The sequence below is a fragment of the Chaetodon auriga genome, chromosome 15, assembly GCF_051107435.1.
Source record: "Chaetodon auriga isolate fChaAug3 chromosome 15, fChaAug3.hap1, whole genome shotgun sequence".
NCBI lineage: Eukaryota > Metazoa > Chordata > Actinopteri > Chaetodontiformes > Chaetodontidae > Chaetodon > Chaetodon auriga.
Genome location: NC_135088.1, coordinates 19659683 through 19678113, shown reverse-complemented (window position 1 = coordinate 19678113; position 18431 = coordinate 19659683). Strand labels below are relative to the sequence as shown.

The window sequence follows — 18431 nt, the reverse complement described above, 5'->3', positions numbered from 1 at the left end:
TGTTTCTGCTCGATGATTAAATAAAGAGCCAAATTGTGTGTTTAGTGAGGAATTTTAATATGAAGGCTCCGTTTGTTTTTGTTTGCTTGGCTCTAGATTTAGTATCTGTAAACTGAGAGAATAGTATTTGTCTTTGTGGGTGACTGAAGTGACCGTTGGACTTTGGCCGTCGTGATTTCACTCTCATGTGACATAATACAATACTACACAATTCATTTCCTGCTCTTTGCCTGGCAGGTGAGCTAGTTGGCACACCCACACACAGACACAAAGAGGACACAGGAGCCACTGGCTGTAACCTTTCAGAGTTTAATACGTCACAGAACATGTTTGTACTGAAACGTATTATATATGAAATGATCTGAAAATGACTGAAAATGTCCAAAATGCAGCACCATTATCATTGAAATATCGTCTTATTTTTGATGGAGCTATTTAGCATTATTTATTTGAGTGAAGTTGATAATTATTTAATTTTAATTTATCAGCTTCCTGTCACAACACACAATCACATCTTTCACTATGAGCCTGTCAGAACTTGCTGTTTGTTCAGACTTAACAAGAGTTATTTCACCCGGTGAATCCCCTGATTTTTTTGTTTTATGTGACCTTTGGTGTTTGAGAAAGGCCAGAGTTTCTTGACTTAGAATGGGAGTGAAAACACGCACTTATGCTGATAAGAACAGAAATTGTGTGTGTGTGTGTGTGTGTGTGTGTGTGTGTGTGTGTGTGTGTGTGTGTGTGTGTGTGTGTGAGTATGTGTGCATACTGTATTTGAGTGGCACATGTATTTCCTGACTTAGATGTGAGGATGGAAAGCTGATGATTTCAGAGATAAAAATGCTGTTCTGTGATTGTCAAGGGAAATCTGCCGTTCAGTACGGCAGGGCAGGTGATTAATGCTTTATTTGTAATATGCCTGTGATCACGCTGAAGGATATTTTCTTATTCACTCGACAGGGAGTGTCCACAAATCCTCCTGAAGTTTCATTAAGAAAATATTATGTGTTGCAAAACTGTGCACTTAGAAATCGTTGTGTGGCAATCGGAGATGTGTGTCATGATATAGTCATATTATTTCTTACTCAATTAATTTTGAAAATGATCTGATTCTCAAATATGGGCCATTTTTATGCATATTTGTAAGCAGTTTAAATCAGGAAAGTAGTTTTTCTCTGAATGACAAATGGAAAACAGTGTGCTGGAGAAATTCAGTCTCACAAAAGAGGTTTTGGATCTAAGGCTTAAACGTCATGAGGCTCTAAAACTGTCAACAGCCATTTTCATCACCTCTGTTAACAAAAATGACCAACTTCAGTTTTTTTTTTTTTCTGTTTTCTTTTTTTTTCTAGCTGGAAATAAAATGTAGAGAATATGCAAAGGACCTTTTTTAGAACATGTTGAACATAAGTGACTGAAAATTTCCATTATACATTTATGACTGTCTGATGTTCCCTTTGAGAGCTAGACGAAAAAAAGCTTTGGTGGAAAAATAAGTTCTGTCCTTTGACAGTTGTTCAATCAAGTGAAGTGTTCTTCCTTTTTCAACTGTTTTTCCAATTACTGTCTTTTCGGGACAGAAAAATGGGTGTCAGGCATTTCAAACCTGATGTATTACTTCTTCATGTGTATTGTGGAAACAGATTCTTCTATCTCTGGCACAGAGGTTTCGCTCTTGTTTTCCTGCCATGCAAAGCATTTAAGGTTAATTCTATAACCTGCTGTCAGTAGTAGTGGGATAATAATAAAGATAGTTTTGCTTTGAACTGCCAGCAAGTCACAATAAAAGCCTCCTCAGATGCCTTTTGTGCTGATAAGAAGGAGTGATAGCCAGGTCAGACGGAGCTGTTTGTCTGATCAGACTTGTTAGGGTTCTGATGTCCTGTGACTAATGTACAGATGTCTCCACTTGAAGACCAGCCGTGCGTGTACAGTCATTGTTTAAGTTAGGAGAAAATTCTGCAAAGTCACACTGAGCAGGGCTTTGATCAAGCTCTGAAGCAGTTGTATGTCACGATGTTTCATGCTGTTATTTACTTAAAAGTGTTCATTTTGCAGTTTTTCACCTCTAGTCATGAAAAATGCTGCATAGGCTTGCTGTGTTTTTGAAGAAGTCTCCAGAGTGTGTAGAGTTGATGAAAATAAAACGTTTTTTACACATTTTTGAAAGTCAATGTGCTTCTATTGTTAGAACAAAACTTGAACTTTTGAATTGGATTATATCACCTGAATTTAACAATATACTGAACCTCTCTGGACCTCTCACAGAACACTTCACACCCTGAGAATAACCCTAAAAAATGATCTTGGTTACTTATTCCTGACCATGTCATGTCCTTTCCTATAACATGCAAATTTCCTACCCTTGAATTTCCTTGAATTTAATTTGAAATTCAGTTCAGTGACCCCAGAGGAAGTTCAGAGAATGAACAAGCCACTGTCACTGTGCTCCATGTAACTTCAGGGAAACAGATTTATCTATTTTTGTGCCCAGTCCTCCCTGTCCCCCTTTCTCTTATCTAAGCTGGGGCTTCATCAGCCAGTAAGGTGGACAGATACAGCAGGAAAAGCTCAAAATCACCCACTGCATGCACTAATGAAACAGGGAGCTTTCCTGTGTTTGTAATGCTGTCTGTGCCTCCGGTCTCCTCGTTTGGTCTGTTGTGAGTTGCTAACTCTGATTCGTGCCACTTTTTCAGAAGCCCTATGTGATAATATGTGAACAGGAGAAAAATAGAAGTCCCTAATTACGAGAACAGCTGTAGTGATGAGGCCCGTTGAGCAGCTTTGGTTTGAAGTGCTGGTGATTCACCGTCTGCAGGAGTCCACTGTGTTTACACCTTGTCAGTGGTGACTGTGGTGGCACTGGGTTTAGTTTCTGTTAAGGTCTGGAAAGGGACAAAGTGTGAGCTAGGTCGTGATAGTAGCTATGTTTGTAAGAATGTAGAAAAGAACAAAAGTGAGGGGAGAAAAACACTAACAACAAGAGAGACACTATTATAGTTTCATCTGATAGTATCTCATTTCCTGGCTTTGTGCCGGTTCTTTAAATGACGGTGACTTCTCAGTAATCAATCATTGTGGTTGGTGTCTTGTATTGAGCTTGTCAAATGCTTCAGACTCATGTGTCAAGGGAAGGACTGTCACTGTCAGGCTCTTGGGGAGAAAGTCATTGAGGTGCAGAGAGGAAGAGTTGACACCTGAAAAGGTTATCCAGTAGAAACCGGTGTGTCAGGGGCCGCAGGGGGAGCCATGCACGTCTACATTAGAATGCATGCATCTCCATGTGAGTCCATCTCTAAGGCAGGAGGCCATTACCAGCTCAATGGGCCTGCAGATGGCTGTTCCTGCCACACAAGGCCTTCGGCATTAGAGGATCACCGCAGGTGGACGGCCCTGCTCAGAGGGAGGCCGGGGGAGAGTCACAGGTCAGGGCAGGGCAACCAGGGGTTGTATGAGCCGCTGACTGGCTCATACTGGAACTTTCCAGATCACAATCAACATTTTCACTCTATTATAATGAGAGTAAAGCAAGACACCAGTTGTTTCAGTTGTCAGCTAGGTACTCTGAGGTTGTTATTGGATCAGTTAACAGAGTTGAATTGCTTCAGATTACTCTGCTCACTGTAAACTCTGCGTTTACACTGTTTGATCTGATCTTTTTCTGTGTTTTGGTTCTGTTTGTTTGAGGGGATTTTCTATGCAAAAGACTAACTTCAGAAGATACCCACCGGTTTTTCTAAATTAGCTTAAAATAAACTACTGAATACATTTTTGCACAGAACAAGGTGTGTGGATTTTGTCTCCCATCATCCACTTACTGTAAAGTGCATTTTGGGAAGAGATCTTGATTACAGCAAACGAAACCTGTTAAAATGTTCATATGATTATTGTTTTAAGACAGACTTGTAAAATTGTGAACCTATCCTTCAGTGTAATCCATTTTCTTCTTAAGTTCCTATTTCATGCTACCCCGGAGGTCACCACATGTTCCTCTTGACTTTAACTATCAAGTAACTCAAGGAAAGTTGAGTTACTGGAGAAGTGAAATTGCTGAGAACCATGCAAATCAAACTATTTTGGGTTTCCACAGTTGTGCAGTTATCTGTGTGTGTTTGTGTAAATGTAGTAGAGTTCCAGGAGAAAAGTCTGTCATTGCTTGTTTCCACTGAATTTCACCCATCTTGAGCACACCCCCCTAACTCATATAGAAAGTAGGTTTGTGTGGTTTCATACTGAATGTGGCGTTGTCTGTGTTGAAGGTAGCTGCGGCGTGGTCCTGTAAGAGTTGACACCTCGCAGGAAGGGAAATTTTTTTTTATGTTCTCTACTTCACCACATACGTCTGCGTGAAGCAGAATGCACCAATTTAGGGCAAAGAGTCTCCCTGATCAATCAATATCTTTTTGTGTAAAAATATACAGGACAGATGAGCTGCAGTCAGTGCTAAAGCTCGGTAGCTGATGTTGTTTTACATGTGGTGATGTGGTGCACCTTAGCAGATGGAGACTGTTAATGTTAAACGAATAAAAATCCACAATGTCAGTATTTCCTTAACCATTTACACTCCAGATGTTCCTCTTTGAGCTATATGACAAAGCTTTCCTGTCACCGGGTGTGCTGGTCACCTGAGAAGCGCCCTGACAAAGATGGCATTGATCAGTCCTTCCGAGGCGTGCCCTGCTCTCTTCCACAGTCAGATGCCTCACTGAGGATGACGGGATCAGAGGCAAACAGGGCACGGCAGCGGGAGTGAGGGATGGGGCGGCAGGTTGCAGCCGACTCTCTTTTTATACAGCGTCGTTAAGTTTAATGCGAGGCCCGGCGGGGCGTCCATTTTCTCATCTCCCCCACTTCCATTCTGATTACCTTGGCCCACAAGCTCTGACAGAAATACATAGAGGCAGTAACAGTCAGAGAGGTTTGACTGTGAGCCAAAAGGTCCTACCACAGTCATTTAGAGTAATATTCAATCACTCAAGAAGACTCATTGTTCAGATCGTGTACTGTAGGCTTATTTCTGCAGTTAATAGCATACTGAGGGACACATGAAGATCTGAATGTAATTGTAGCTTTGATGAGTAAGTGTGTCTTGTCTGTGTGTGTTTCTGTGTGAGAGAGAGAAACACAAAGACAGGGAGAGGTCAGATGTGTGTTCCAGGTCTGGTGTCATATTATGTGCCTCTCAAGCACAGTGTGCGTCCCAGGACATCCTGCTTTATTCATCCCTGATTCATTTGTTTTGGTCTCCTTCCTCACTGTGCCACACTTCACACGCCGCTCGCTCATCAAATAATTCTTACACATGCTCAGGCCAAGGCCACGAAATTGCTAATGTATTTATTCATCAGGATGGCAACTGGCTTGTATGTTGTTTTTGGAAACAGTACGCCATTGATTCATTTTTAGAGAAGCTCATTTATCAAGGGAACACAACGTGACCTTGAGCTCTTAATCAGCATCATCCACTGAAGTGTATTGTTCTGTAAATCCCATGAACATCGTAATGTGTGCTGTAATTTCACCAGTTGTCATGAATATGTGTGTTTGTGTCTCTGTTCTGTGAGAGGAGTCATCCCAGACAGACCCTGACTCAGAGGCCAGCCGGGCAGCCGTCCGGACCCCTCTCCCCTCCCACCCTGCCTCCACCACACCTCAGTCAAAACAGGCATCACAGCCCGATTCACAACAGCAACAAGTTACGGAGAGGGAGCAGAGATAGTACGGAGGGTTGTTTGTGATCATTCTTCCCGTAAATATGCTCCGTATTGTCCAGTTGTGGATAATGTGTGAAAACCGGGCCAACCATAAATCTTCATTATGAGGAGGCTGTGTTTTATCTGTTTTATTCCAGACACATAAATCACGTGCGTATTATTTTATTTCATCAGACCTCAAAGATTCACCACTGTGAACACAATTTATTACTATGCAAATCTTCAGTCTTGATTGCTTTGGCACCCTAAATCAATTCACACAATGTAACTGTTTTATTGGGAAATAATGGAGTTTTTTGTGAGATTTTTTACATTTCTTCAGTGCAGTTCCAGCACGTTGTTGCACAAACATCAGGAACTTTCACTTGTCTTCACTCGGTGGCTCCTAACCACAGTCTCTGCAGCATGGAAACTCAAATGCAGGGCTATATGTACAACTGATCAGAAGATAAACCAGATAACTTTCATCATTTTTGCCAATTTGACTGTTTTTTTGTTTTTCTCCATCTGTCTTGTACAAAGTTTGTGATAAAAGACAGATTTAATCGACCTTGCTGCTTGTGTTTATGGTGAATTCCTCCTCGTTGTTATGTGAGGAAATCACTTAAACAGCAGCCAAAGTAGTTCATGCAGCTTTATAGCGGAAGATATACAGCATGTTGTGGCTTTTGACAGGTATATGTAATGTACTGTATGCGGTTGTTTGAGCAGCATGTCACAGTGTATATGAACCACAATGACTCCATACAGTGTTCTGTATACTGAAAAAATCCCACACATACACTTTTGTGCTCACTGGCTAACCTGCTGTGTTGGATTAGTGGCATACATCGCGTTTATGGGACAGTCGAGCTTCAAACGGTCTCAAGTTCTCATTTATTCCACGTGCCATTAATTTTCCACCCCGTGACCTCGTTTCTTTGGTGTGTTTCTGCCCTTCACATTTATTTAACGTGTCGTAATGTGTTCATTCAACCCCTCTTGTGTGTTTCACTGTTTTTGGGTTTTCTGACTTGCTGCAAAGTTTCCCATTTGGGACTAATAAAGTGTGCATTTAAGTAGAAATACAGTAGGTGTGGTTATCACCGGGGCATTAGGTGTTCACTTGAAAAGAGAGCTAGACGTTGTCCCATAGGAAACAATGTCACCATACATCCCCTACAGCTGCCATTCCTCCAAACATGACATCACAGGATGGATGGAGACACCCTGAGTAAGCAGTGATGCCCTCAACATCTTCCTCTTCTTCTGTTCCTCTACCTCCTCCTCTATTTCCAGCCAGCCTGCCTGTCGCTCCTGCTCTACAAGTAGCGGTATGACTTGTCTGGATGTGTCTCCAGTCGGATCTGAGTCATTGAACAACCCTTTCTCACCACTGGAAGGGTCCAGGGCTGGTTATCCAGTGACCTAGCAACTCCACACACCTCCACACTTAGACCAAGAGGGTCTGTGTGGGCATGCCGACCTTAACCTGGGGAGTCGTAGGGGTTGGAGGGCTGTTTTATGTGGCTGTCTGGGAAGTGAGAGGAATAATAGACTGCTATAATTGGTGCCCCCTGATTTCCTGGCAGCACTGGCAGCTCCCAAGAGGATAGCATGTGTCTGAGCTTGTGTATATGTGTGTGCAAGTGTATGTCTGTGTGCTGGCTGACACATGGATGGCTGTGGAGCAGGGATGTGATAAACACACTGGGCAGGGGGATCTCCGTCCAGGAGTGGGCTCCATACTTCAGTGGTGAAGTCATTGGGAAAAAGCCCGGTTGAACTGGAGGAGGAACAGACACACACACGCACACACACACACAGATATTACCTTACAACATCTGCACGTGAATCCACAGTTTACTTACAAAAAATTGAAGCACACTCCTCGCATCAAAATTCCATAATTTCAGCACTCAATAAAATCAAATTGGAGCAGTAGTAATTTATCAAGCTGATAAAAAGAAATGACTCAGAGTGTCGGTGTTTTGCACAGACGTGGCGCAGAGGTCCAAATTTCAGTACCTCAGGTCAGAGCATCGCCTAACCACAGTGAGCATGTGCGTCTTGCGGTGTCGGTGCTGTTATGTTAGGTGTGAACTGTGGCCTTCTGGAGCATTGGGTAACACTAGCGATTGCCTAAGCTAGTTGTTGTGATGATGTTGTAACCAGTTGGACCTGGCCAGGGTTTGGATGTCATGTGAGCCCTTGTTCTCTATCATTCCCCTGCCTGGAACGTCAGGGCATGTGTGTTTGCCTGCATGTGTGATCTTGTGTGTGCACACTTTTGGGATTTCATTAACATAAGGAACGAGAAATCGTGTGTATTGGAGGGCCATCGGAGGTGGCTGCCTTCAGAAGGGGCAGACAGGTCAAAGGTCGCCTCTGACTCATGGCCTGTGGAATTTTAGTTGCCACCAAATGAACACAGGACGCCTAAACACGCTCCACACTCCACAAGAGGAGCAGGAAATGATAGTTCATTAAAAAATGAGGCTGAGATGGCATTCACAAATTAACCCTTCACTGCAAATATCAGGCTGCAGGAAGCTGAGAGATGTGGGGTTTTCCCACCATTTTTTGTCTAAGCTTATCTCCACTTCATTTCTTTACTGATTATTAATCAAGTTAGCCTGTTTTCTTGGTTAGCAGGCGGACTAGTCATAGTTTCTAAAGGTTGAGGGTGAAGGTTAAATGGCAGTAGGAGTAGAGGCTTGAGTAGCCTTCAGTAAAAAAACATTTCCATCTCTCAAAAGACCAGACGTGTAGCTTTTGGTACCTAATTGTAATTTTTAGAGTTACAAACTTGGAGCAGAAATCACAAAAAAAATAAAGTTTTGTACTATAATTTGCAGCCCAACATGCATTGTGCAAAAGGTGCAAATACTATATTTCCTTGTGGCTGACTGCTCTTAAGAAATATGTGTTGGTCACCGTATGTGTGGAGATGTCCTTTGTGTACTTCAAAGGGATTTTTTTTAATGAACTAATTAATTGATTGATTTTTATTTTTTATTTATTTATTTTTTTCCCCAAGTCCAGATTCTTAAGCAGATGGAGGTGATGAGCACTTTTGTATTGATGAGGAACTGGAGCTGTAGAGGCTGCAGATCAGCAACTTCAATAACCCCTGACCTCGAATATGTAGAGTTATTTTCTCTTTATCATTTAAAATTATTTGTCTCAGTACAAAGAAATATAATATATATACTTCATACTTTATTTTATGTGTGTGTGTGTGTGTGTGTGTGTGTGTGTGTGTGTGTGTGTGTGTGTGGGTGTGTGTGGTGATGGCATCTAATCAGCTCTCCTTCCAAAGCCTGAATAGCTGGTTAAATTAGCTGTTGTTTTGATGCACTAATCTAAAATTGAGTTTGATTGTAAAGTCCACTAATGGGCAGGATTGTTGAATTTCACTAAACACACTGATGCATGTTGTCAAACAGTTTCTTGTTCATATGTTTATGTGGCACAGTTGTACTGTATGACCGCACTGAGAATGATTTGGAAAAATGTAAAAAAAACAGTGATCGGTTCAATGGCGCTTTGTAGGACGGTGGTGGTGCTGTGGTTTCTCGTCTGTCTCTGAACAACAGCAGCTCACGTCCAAAAATATTGATCAAACTGTTTTTGAATTTATTTTTGGATAAAGTGGTAATCCCCTTCTCAAAACACAATAATTTTGCATACTTGAATGGCACAGAGTTGAACAAAGCCAGCGTGTGTGTGGATGGTAGATGTCAGTTTTCTGTCTGTTTTCTTTTTTATTTGAACTCATCACACATCCAAACAGCTTCATACCTGCATCAACAAAAACCTAAAGTCAGTTGTTTGAGCTGCTGAGCTCTGCTTCACACATGACACACACAGTGAAGTGTTAACACTTTTAACGTGCTGATTTCTTCAACTATTATTGCTACAACCTTGCATTTTGTGTGTATCCCCTTAGTTTCTATTGTTCATGACATCTGATAAATTCATTAATAAGCATGTTCTTGTTGCAGCTCATAAATTGTTGAGATATTTTGCTTTTACTGCTATGTTTCAGGATTTTTTCTTTCTTCTTAATTTATTGATTAATTTAGTGACTAAATCATGGAGCTACAGTGATTTGCTCTTCTGTATCGAGCAGTCTGCATGTTAACTACTTGATGTTGATTAAGAAATGATTTACCTAATCCACTGCTTGTGTTCAGGAACATGTGCAGGTATCTGCAGTCCACCTATAGTGTTGGTAATAAGCCATATGTATTTACTGGGAATCATTTTTATAACCCAGGCAAGTGAAGCATCTTATGCTTTTTGCACAGCTTCTGTAACTAATTCAATCAATTGGAGAACAGCTGTTATAGAGTTTGATAGGATCCACACATGCTGGCTTGTGTGGTTGTAAAACCACCTACGTTTAAAAATTTTTCATTATCTTTATTATTATTCTTTTTAACTATCTCATATTTTTGCCTCTAGAGGAAGGAAGTGAGAAGAGTCGTATTTTATAGATGTGTTTGGATTAACTGCAAGTCTTTTATACTTGACAATAAACTTGTGCCCTTTTATGTTTTTGGACACAGACATACAAAAAGGAGGATTCTTCTGAAATACATAGAAGAATTGTTGTTGTTTTTTAAATGATGTATGACAATAATTTGTGTGCAAATTCATTGTCAGATTCTGCCCGCTTCAAATGCTAAGAAAAACAGCCGGAAGACAAAAACTGTCAATTAAATGTCATTTTAGGCACATTTCTGTCACAGCTGTCTCAGCTGATTCAATAAAAATAGAGACGTGAATCTGTTAGCTTTATTTTCATCATGAGTAGTTCTGCATTTTTGAGATTTAATTAAGAAACAAAATTATGTAACTAACAAGCATGCCCTTTGTATTTTTTTTTACCAAGTTATACTTGCCATAAGTTGATATATGGTCAGTTTTTGTTAGAAATGAACTTCAAAAGTTCAAACAGAAATTTGTCAAGAGCTTTCGGAGTGTAAAAATCAAGCTTTAAAAAATGTTAGCTATTTAAAAAGGGCTGTAAATAGTTTTGTTCAAGCTGATTTATTTCCCTGTTTCTCAAGGCCACAGTGTTTCAGAGCCTCACCGAGGGAAAAGAGATACAAGTGAGGAGTTTTCTGTAACTCTCACTTAAAGCACAGGATTATAATAAACCAGTTGTTTAAGTTTGTTCAGTAGCTGCTGAGTAAATAGTTCAGGCTTAATGTTTGCCAAATTATATCTTATGACTGTTATAAATTTCAGCTTCCAGTTTTTCTCTGCCTCACCTCATCTCAACTTTGAAAGAACTATAAATACTCTTTTGAATTTCCAAACTTTTACTGAACATCAAAGTCAACTTTTACAGCAGTTACAGTGCAGTACAACATAAATCTATTTATTACATATATTTAATGTGTGCACAAGGTACACACATTTCTCATTTAATTCCAGTTAACAGGAAGCTCATTTTATCTCAGATTAAGAAAGATAATCTTCTGAACTTCTTCACAGACACACACAGATGTTCAGCACAGATACTCACGGATGAATTCTGAACACACTTACAGCAGAAATTCTTAAATCCAACAATTTCACCACCCCTTCTGCAAAAAGTGAAAATATATTCCCAAAAAGCACAAAATCAGCAGATTTTTAATGGAAAGACCAAGAGTCAGTCCTGGCTGTGAGGCATTAAAAGCGTGTTTTAGACTGCTAGCTTTGAGCTTCTTTGTTGGTGGATTTGCCCAGGCTCATGACTCAGTATTGCTCATCGTGTAGGAGATGATTCGCCCGCCATTTCTGAAAACTGTTTCTCTCGCTCTTTGTTCTTGCCTGTTTACTTCCATCTGCTGAGCTGTTGTGTTTCTCCTGTGTTTTCTAACCTTTCTTGTGCAAGCTCATGCTCATCCAGGTTATATCTTTTTAAAATAGTTTGCTAAGTTTCTGTGTGTGTAGATGTTAGGAATTTGTGAAGTGGGGGGATGGGAATAGGAGAGGCTTTGTTTCCCTCCAAAAAAAAAAAAAATCCCAGCTTGATTTTTGATACCGTGTGTCCTAACCATTTTCTCTTGTGTAATTCAAAGCGTGATCCATCTGTTAGACTTCCTGTCTGCTTTATGCCCATTCACAAGTAGGATATCCATTACCTGGTATAAAGTTAATCATTACTAAAAGGCTTCCTTGTTGTAAACTCAATCATTTCACACAATGTGTTTTTTTTCTCACCATAGCATAGGTGTGTGTTCGTGTATCTGTGGTTGTGCGTGCGTGTGGAGGTGGGGAGAGACGGAAATTGCTTGCCTCCTTCAGAGAAAGTTATCAGCTATAAACTCAACCGTATGTGACATGACTGCCCACGCAGACCTGCCGTAAAATCTTTGATGTGTCTCTGAGCTTTGATGATGCCACGAACAAAAGACGTATAAGCAGAACATAAGGAATGTTTTGAGACAATAGCTAAGGGGATGTAATTGACTGTGTATATCCACAAAAGAGAATAAGTGAAGGTCTTTAGTATGTATTTGTTTAGTGATTAATCACTAACTCCAGCCTAGGGATGGGCCACTGATTCGCTATTCTAGGGCATTCTCTGCAGTCTCTCGCGTCTTTTTTTTTCTTTGAGTGTGTGTGTGAGAGAGAGAGAGAGAGAGGGGGGAGGAGGAGGGGAAGGGGGGTTAGTAGTATGCTTGTAGTTGGTGGCTAAATCTTGTAAAGGGTTTCCTAATATGGGCTGTCTTACAGGAGCGCCCTCCCTCTGTGGGCCATCCCCCCCAGATCTCAGCCAGTGATGACACAGCTCGGGTACGACTCACTTCCTCATTAATTGGCTGAAACCAGTTCTTACAGGAACCGCCTGTGATAAATGTGAGAGTTCTGAGAAGTCGTTCATTTCTCCTCGCTGCAGCGGCAGAGGAGGCACTGCAGGGGAGTTGAACGAGTTCACCGATGTGTGTGTGTGAGAGAGAGAGAGAGAGGGAGAGGAAGCCGAGCATGTGTGTGTGAGAGAGGAGAGGAGAGGAGAGGAGAGCAGAGCGGGAGAATGTGGCTGACTACTGCTGCCGCGGCTGCTGTATGAGGACCAGACAACTTTCCATCTTATTTTCTTCTATTTTCATTTCTTTTTCTTTTGACTGTTTTTTGTTTTGTTTTTGAGCAGCACTGTTTCCTATTGCTGTGGTACAGTCTGTACTTTTTTCTGTGTATGTGTGTGTGTGTGTGTGTGTGTGTGTGTGTTTGTGGGGATGAGCAGTGAAGGGATTGCACTCGTTGCTCTCTCGGTCTTTCTCTCTTCTCGGAGAGAGGAAGCAGGGGAGACCGACACTGTACAGGACATAGGACAACATGCTTCCCTTTGTTGCTGCCCTTGGGCTGGTGAGTAACAATGATGTGACGTGATTTGTGTGCCCCCCCCCCTCCCCTTCTCTCTTCTTCCTTCCCTCCCTCATTCCCCCCCCACCCCACCCCCACCCCCCACCCCCCCTGTTGGTTGAGGCAGAGCTGTTCCACTGCTGGGTGCGGCACTGCAGAAGCCCTTCAGGGAGTACTTGGAGGCCCAGAAGGCCAAGCTGCACCATCATGCTGGAGAGGGGATCCCAACTGTAAGTACAGGGGCCTGAGGCCCCAGCTCACAGCCCCTATTCATTCACGTGTGCGCGCCAAGAAAAGAATGCGGCCCCCTTACTTTTGCCTCTTTCACTCCTTCTCCCTCCACTTTTTTGTCCCTTTCTTCTCTTTATCTAAGCCTTCTTTTATATCTCTGACCCATTTTCTCTCATGGACACAATTCATTCTGTCCTCACCCTCTTTACCTGTACCATTTGCTTTCACTTGCAAATTTAAATCAGTTTCACGTATGTTTTTTTAAACTTAATTTCATGTTTATAGGAGAGTTGTTGATGCTGTAGATTTTACTATAACTTGTAGTGATACAGTAGATTACAGAGGCTTGTTTAGGGCCAGAATGACAGAGTAGGGTAGCGCTGCACTGGGCGGGCTGGAGGGGAGGGAGGAGAAAGAGGGGAGGAGGAGAGGGGCCAGTGTGGGGTCTGGCTCCACTCGCTGTATTGAACTGTACTACTGTAGAGCGGGGCGTGCTGACTCATGCTCCATCTTACCAATTGGGAGTGTGTGTGTGAGTGTGGTCACTCCCCTATGTGTCACACACACACTTGCACTCGGTGCCCCGCCTGAACCCAGCACTGACTGTAGACCGGGGCGGGGGCCCCCCCCCTCCGCCAGTGACAATCCATCAAAACCCCCCTGTCTAGAACAAAAAGAGCCAGTTGTAGCTGAAGCCTATTTCTCTTTCGAAGCTTTTTTCCCTCCTCTCTATTTCTCACTCCCTCTTTCTCCTTCTTGCTCTCAGTGATTCATTGAAAACGATTTTTCTTTTTTTATGCGCTTACTAGGAAGGAGAAGAAAAAAGCATAGACTGAGTTGCACAAGGACAGATTAAGGCATTTCTAGAACAATGTTCCTTTTTTCTTGTAACTTGAGCCTCCTGCAGTTACAGGAGAGAAGCGAGGCAATTTAACTTGGTGGAGGCAGGCTGCAGGCTGGGGTCAGTGGGGGCGTTAGGAGGGAGGACGGTGGGGGCTGCCGCGTGTTTTATTACCCCTGATCTCTATCTGTCCTGCACATGGAGCTGGATCCCCACCTAGCCTACAGCATCAGGAGCAGAGGGGAGAGCAGGGTGTCGGGTGAAGGGGGGGTGGCCCTCAGTTTACTGACCGAGCTCCTCTTCTCTCTCTGCTCTCTGTGGTTCCTGGCAGGAGGAGAGCTGGCTGTCGTGGCTCTTTGAGAAGGTTGTGGTCATCATGGTATGCTTCTTTGTCTGCTCCATTGTCAACTCCATGGCCCAGAGCTACGCCAAGCGCAAGCAGCAGGAGAAGTACTCGGAGGGCAAGACAGAGTGAAGGCCAGCTAGCACAGAGAACCATCAGGAGCTCCCAACACTCCTTTCCTCATTTCTGCTCTCCCTCCTGGCTGATGCCCCACCATTATCTGAAGCACAATATCAGCCCCCATCTGGTTTCTCTCTTGTTATTGTAGCAACATGTTTATGTTGAACTTGGACTTCCATTTCCTTGCTTTTGAAGGCCTTGCATTTGGTAGTGATTTCCACGATTGTTCTCTGTGAGGTAGGTGCTTGTTTGGGTCCGTGCGAGTAAGCTGTTGCATTGTTAAGTGTCCATGTTGGTGCTTTTAGCGGCTCCTGAGCACGTGAGAAGAAGCTGCTGGCAATAGTTCTCCTCAGTGAGGCCTTAAGCTGCACTGTTTGTTCCACTAGAAGAACCTTAAAGTCTTATATGTCCGTAGAGTCACTTGAGTTCACTTCATTTGAATAAGCTCGGATTATTACTTTTGATTATGCGGTGTGCGTCCTGTAAAAGCAGCGTTAAGTACTTGGTTCAGTAACCTATTTATTACTATCTATATCTGCTGGTTTATTAATGCGATATTCTGTATTTATTACTGTACTGTAGAGTTGTTGTGCAAGTGTTGGCTGTGGTTGGATACGACATGTGAGCGGTCTGTGAATAATTGTGTCCACCTCAGAGCCATCTCATTTTTACATTTTGTAGGAGTCAGCTGTAGTGGAGATGTTCATGAATGTTTCATGCTGTTCGTGGTGCGTTAGATGACCACTTCTTTTGTGTGTGCAGTCAAGCTCATCTTGGTACTTTTGGATGAGAAATGATAAATTGGCCATGAATCACCCTGCTGGTCCCTTTGTCTGCCCTTATTGTTCTGCTTCCAGGAAGAGAGCACATGAGTCAGCCGGGGGCTACTTTACCAGATGCAGCCATATATTGAATCAGATCTACGACTGTGTGTGCGTGCCTGTGTGTGAGACGGAGAGCGAGACGGAGATAGTAGGTTGCGTTTGCGTAGCTGCCACATTTGTTGCTCTCCCTTTTATCTTTTATGGATTAAAGCAGATTGTGCTCCACTTATAGACGAGGAGTCTGCCTGGACGTCTCAGTATAGCAGATAGTAGCTGCTCCCTTTAACTTAGAGACAGTCTGTGTCATGGTAAGTGTTTTTCTTTGTCTTCACTTGTCCACGGAGCTTTTTTTTTTTTTTTCTTATCCATTTTAACCGGGGTGAGGACAGCAAGCTCGTGTCTGACATTACAGGAGCAGCTCCTAAAACAAAACTCTGCATTTCATGCGATCAGTGTTCTTTTACCCTCTTTTTGCTCGTCGGATAACGTCAGCTGGCTCTCGATATATGCAGTACCTTCTTTTTTTTCCGTAATTGCCAGTGAAATGTGCTATTTTCTTCTCCCTCTCTGTACCGCTGCTGTGCTACGCTGGACTGAGCACAGTGGGCGCTAGAGCAGGCACAAGCAGGAGGGAGAAAAAAGAAACCCTCAAGCGCACAGTGAAAAGCGTCTGTGCCGTTACCTCGGCTGAACCTTCGAATGAACTCGTTGCACTGCCCCAGTCACGGAGCCAGGAGACGAATCACTCGAGTAGATTCAAAACAGAGGGGTACTGTTGAGCGCGCTGAACCCTGCGCTCTGCACAGGCTCTAGTCAGAACATTCACATCTCCTCTTTTCTGCTGTCATGGTAAGTCGGATTAGGATTTTATTTTGTTTCTTTTATTTTTTTTTTTTCATTGTTGTCATGTCTGTACATGCATACGTCTCAGGCATGTCCGTCACTCTCTCGGCCTGTCAGATAGCTTATCAGACTGGTGTTGGCTGTTAAGATTGCAAGGCGACAACAGTCTGTAGGCTGTCTGACATTTCGGGCTCTTTCATCTGACCAGCATCCTGTTTTGTCCTCCTTCTGTTGTTGTCATTGTCTCAGTTAGCATCAGTTCCCATTTAGAGGTGTGTGCTGCGATGTCACTTCTCTTTATCCCAACCGCTTGTGAAACGTCAGAGACATGGGTCTATTGTTTATTTCCTCCATGCTGACGTCTGTGAGGGTTTTTATGTGGTTTTATGTGGGGAACTGTGTATTCGCATGTTTGCAAATGCAGATGTAGTGAAGTCAATAGTGTACTTCTGTATATATATATATGTGTGTGAGTGTGTGAGTGTGAGAGAGAGAGAGAGAGAGAGAGAGAGAGAGTTGGCTCTGTCCTCTTGAATTTCCAGTGAATCCAGACAGTACACACCTTATTGCAACACATCACATTGTGACACCCAGCCCTAGGTATGGTACACGCAGTGCTCACCCAGCTCTCCCCTTCCCTTTTACACTTCCCTCTTCTCTTTTACTGAGTACTTTCTTCTGTTGCTTAATGCGCACTTTTTTGTAGGAGGCTGCATTTTATTGGAACAACTCTCTTGAGGGGGTGTTTTTCTAAGGGCCACAAATTGGTAATTATACAAAGCTGAAAATCATTGCTTGACCAGTGGATACTTTTGCCGCAAAGCCTCAGTTTTATTTTAGATTCTTTTTTTTTTTTCTTTTTTTTTTCTAGAACAGAGCAAAAGGGTAAAACTTTTTCCTGGTCATAAAAGCAAAATCATTGGATAACACTGGAATGGCTCGCTGGCTTAGAGAGTGTTTTTCTTGGCAGTTCCAGGATGTCCTGTTCCATAAGGGAGCCCCCTTTTGGCATGCCTGTCTGAATGTGTGTGTGCATGTTTGTCTAGAAATTCTGTTTATATTTCAATGTGTAAGTGCCTGTATTTCTTGTCTAATAGATGTCTGTACCTTAAATGTGTATGAACTGTTTTTTTTTCCATCTGCTTTCACTATAAATAAAGTTTGTCGAAAAGAGGATTGGTCTTCTGTTCATTGTGTGATAAGTCTTGACCACACTAGGCTGGTGTTGACCCTCAGGCCTCCAAAGAATCTCACATGTCAGCCGAGAAAGAGGGACAAGGAGGATACTGAGTCCATCACAACTCCGATTTCCCCGTCTTATGTTTCACATCCAAACACTTATCACATTACTGATTTGCTCTCTCCACGCTGACATCATCTCCATTTCAGATTCCAAGTTAAGCATTCGCTCTGAGTTGTGAATCATAGCTACAGTTATACTCCTGTTGCTGTATTTAAAGTCAACACTCTGACTATAAAATAGAATTTGTGCTTGTATTAGTAAATATTGATTATGTGAAGCATTATTTGAAGTGCAAAAATTCTACATTTAAAAAAATCTGCTACGACCTGCATTTAGTTAACTTGCTATAAAATAAACTAAAGCAGAATTCTAAAAAAATTGAAACAATGGTTTGTTGGTGTTTTTTCACAAGCTTTTACAAAAAATATCACAAATATTTGGGTCAGAAAAATCCATTATATACAGTTGTTTAAACTGATTTGGTGATGATTACGTATTTCGGATCTCAGATCAGTTCTGAGGTGAAAAAAAAGAAAACAGGAACCCGACATTGGTGCCTACAAACATCACGTGATCTGGTGGTCAGACGTGTGACCTGCGCTGAGAGACCCCTGCGGAGAAAAGTCCTGTTCCGAGAGCAGCCACACCCTGAGCACCATGAAGATGACTATTTCCACCCACCTCACCCTACCCCACCCTACCCCAGGGCTCCGGGTGAAAACCCAACATGCAAATCCTGCCTGTCCAAACAGGCTGGGGACTGACATTCAAATAATGACACTGCTTTTGTCCTTCCTCTCTTTCTCTCTCTGATCTCTCCATATGCTGTACATATACTACAGCTGAATCCGGTGGCGCTGGTTTAATTTCTGGCACAGTGATCCTCTCACCCCTTCACCCCCACACACACCACCTCCCTCACTGT

The 18431-nt window shown here is 42.5% G+C and overlaps 1 protein-coding gene across 2 annotated transcripts in view; it reads left to right on the top strand.

The window, feature by feature from the left end:
• The window catches only part of LOC143332654 (vacuole membrane protein 1-like), a 57257-nt gene extending 39820 nt beyond the window's left edge, over window positions 1-17437 (top strand). For both annotated transcript variants that reach the window (XM_076750349.1, XM_076750350.1), the window contains 2 exons: window positions 13189-13291; window positions 14465-17437. In XM_076750349.1, coding sequence (XP_076606464.1) covers window positions 13189-13291; window positions 14465-14608 — 247 coding nt within the window. In that variant the 3' untranslated portion in view covers window positions 14609-17437. The remainder of the gene's footprint in view (window positions 1-13188; window positions 13292-14464) is intronic.
• Window positions 17438-18431: the final 994 nt, after the last annotated feature.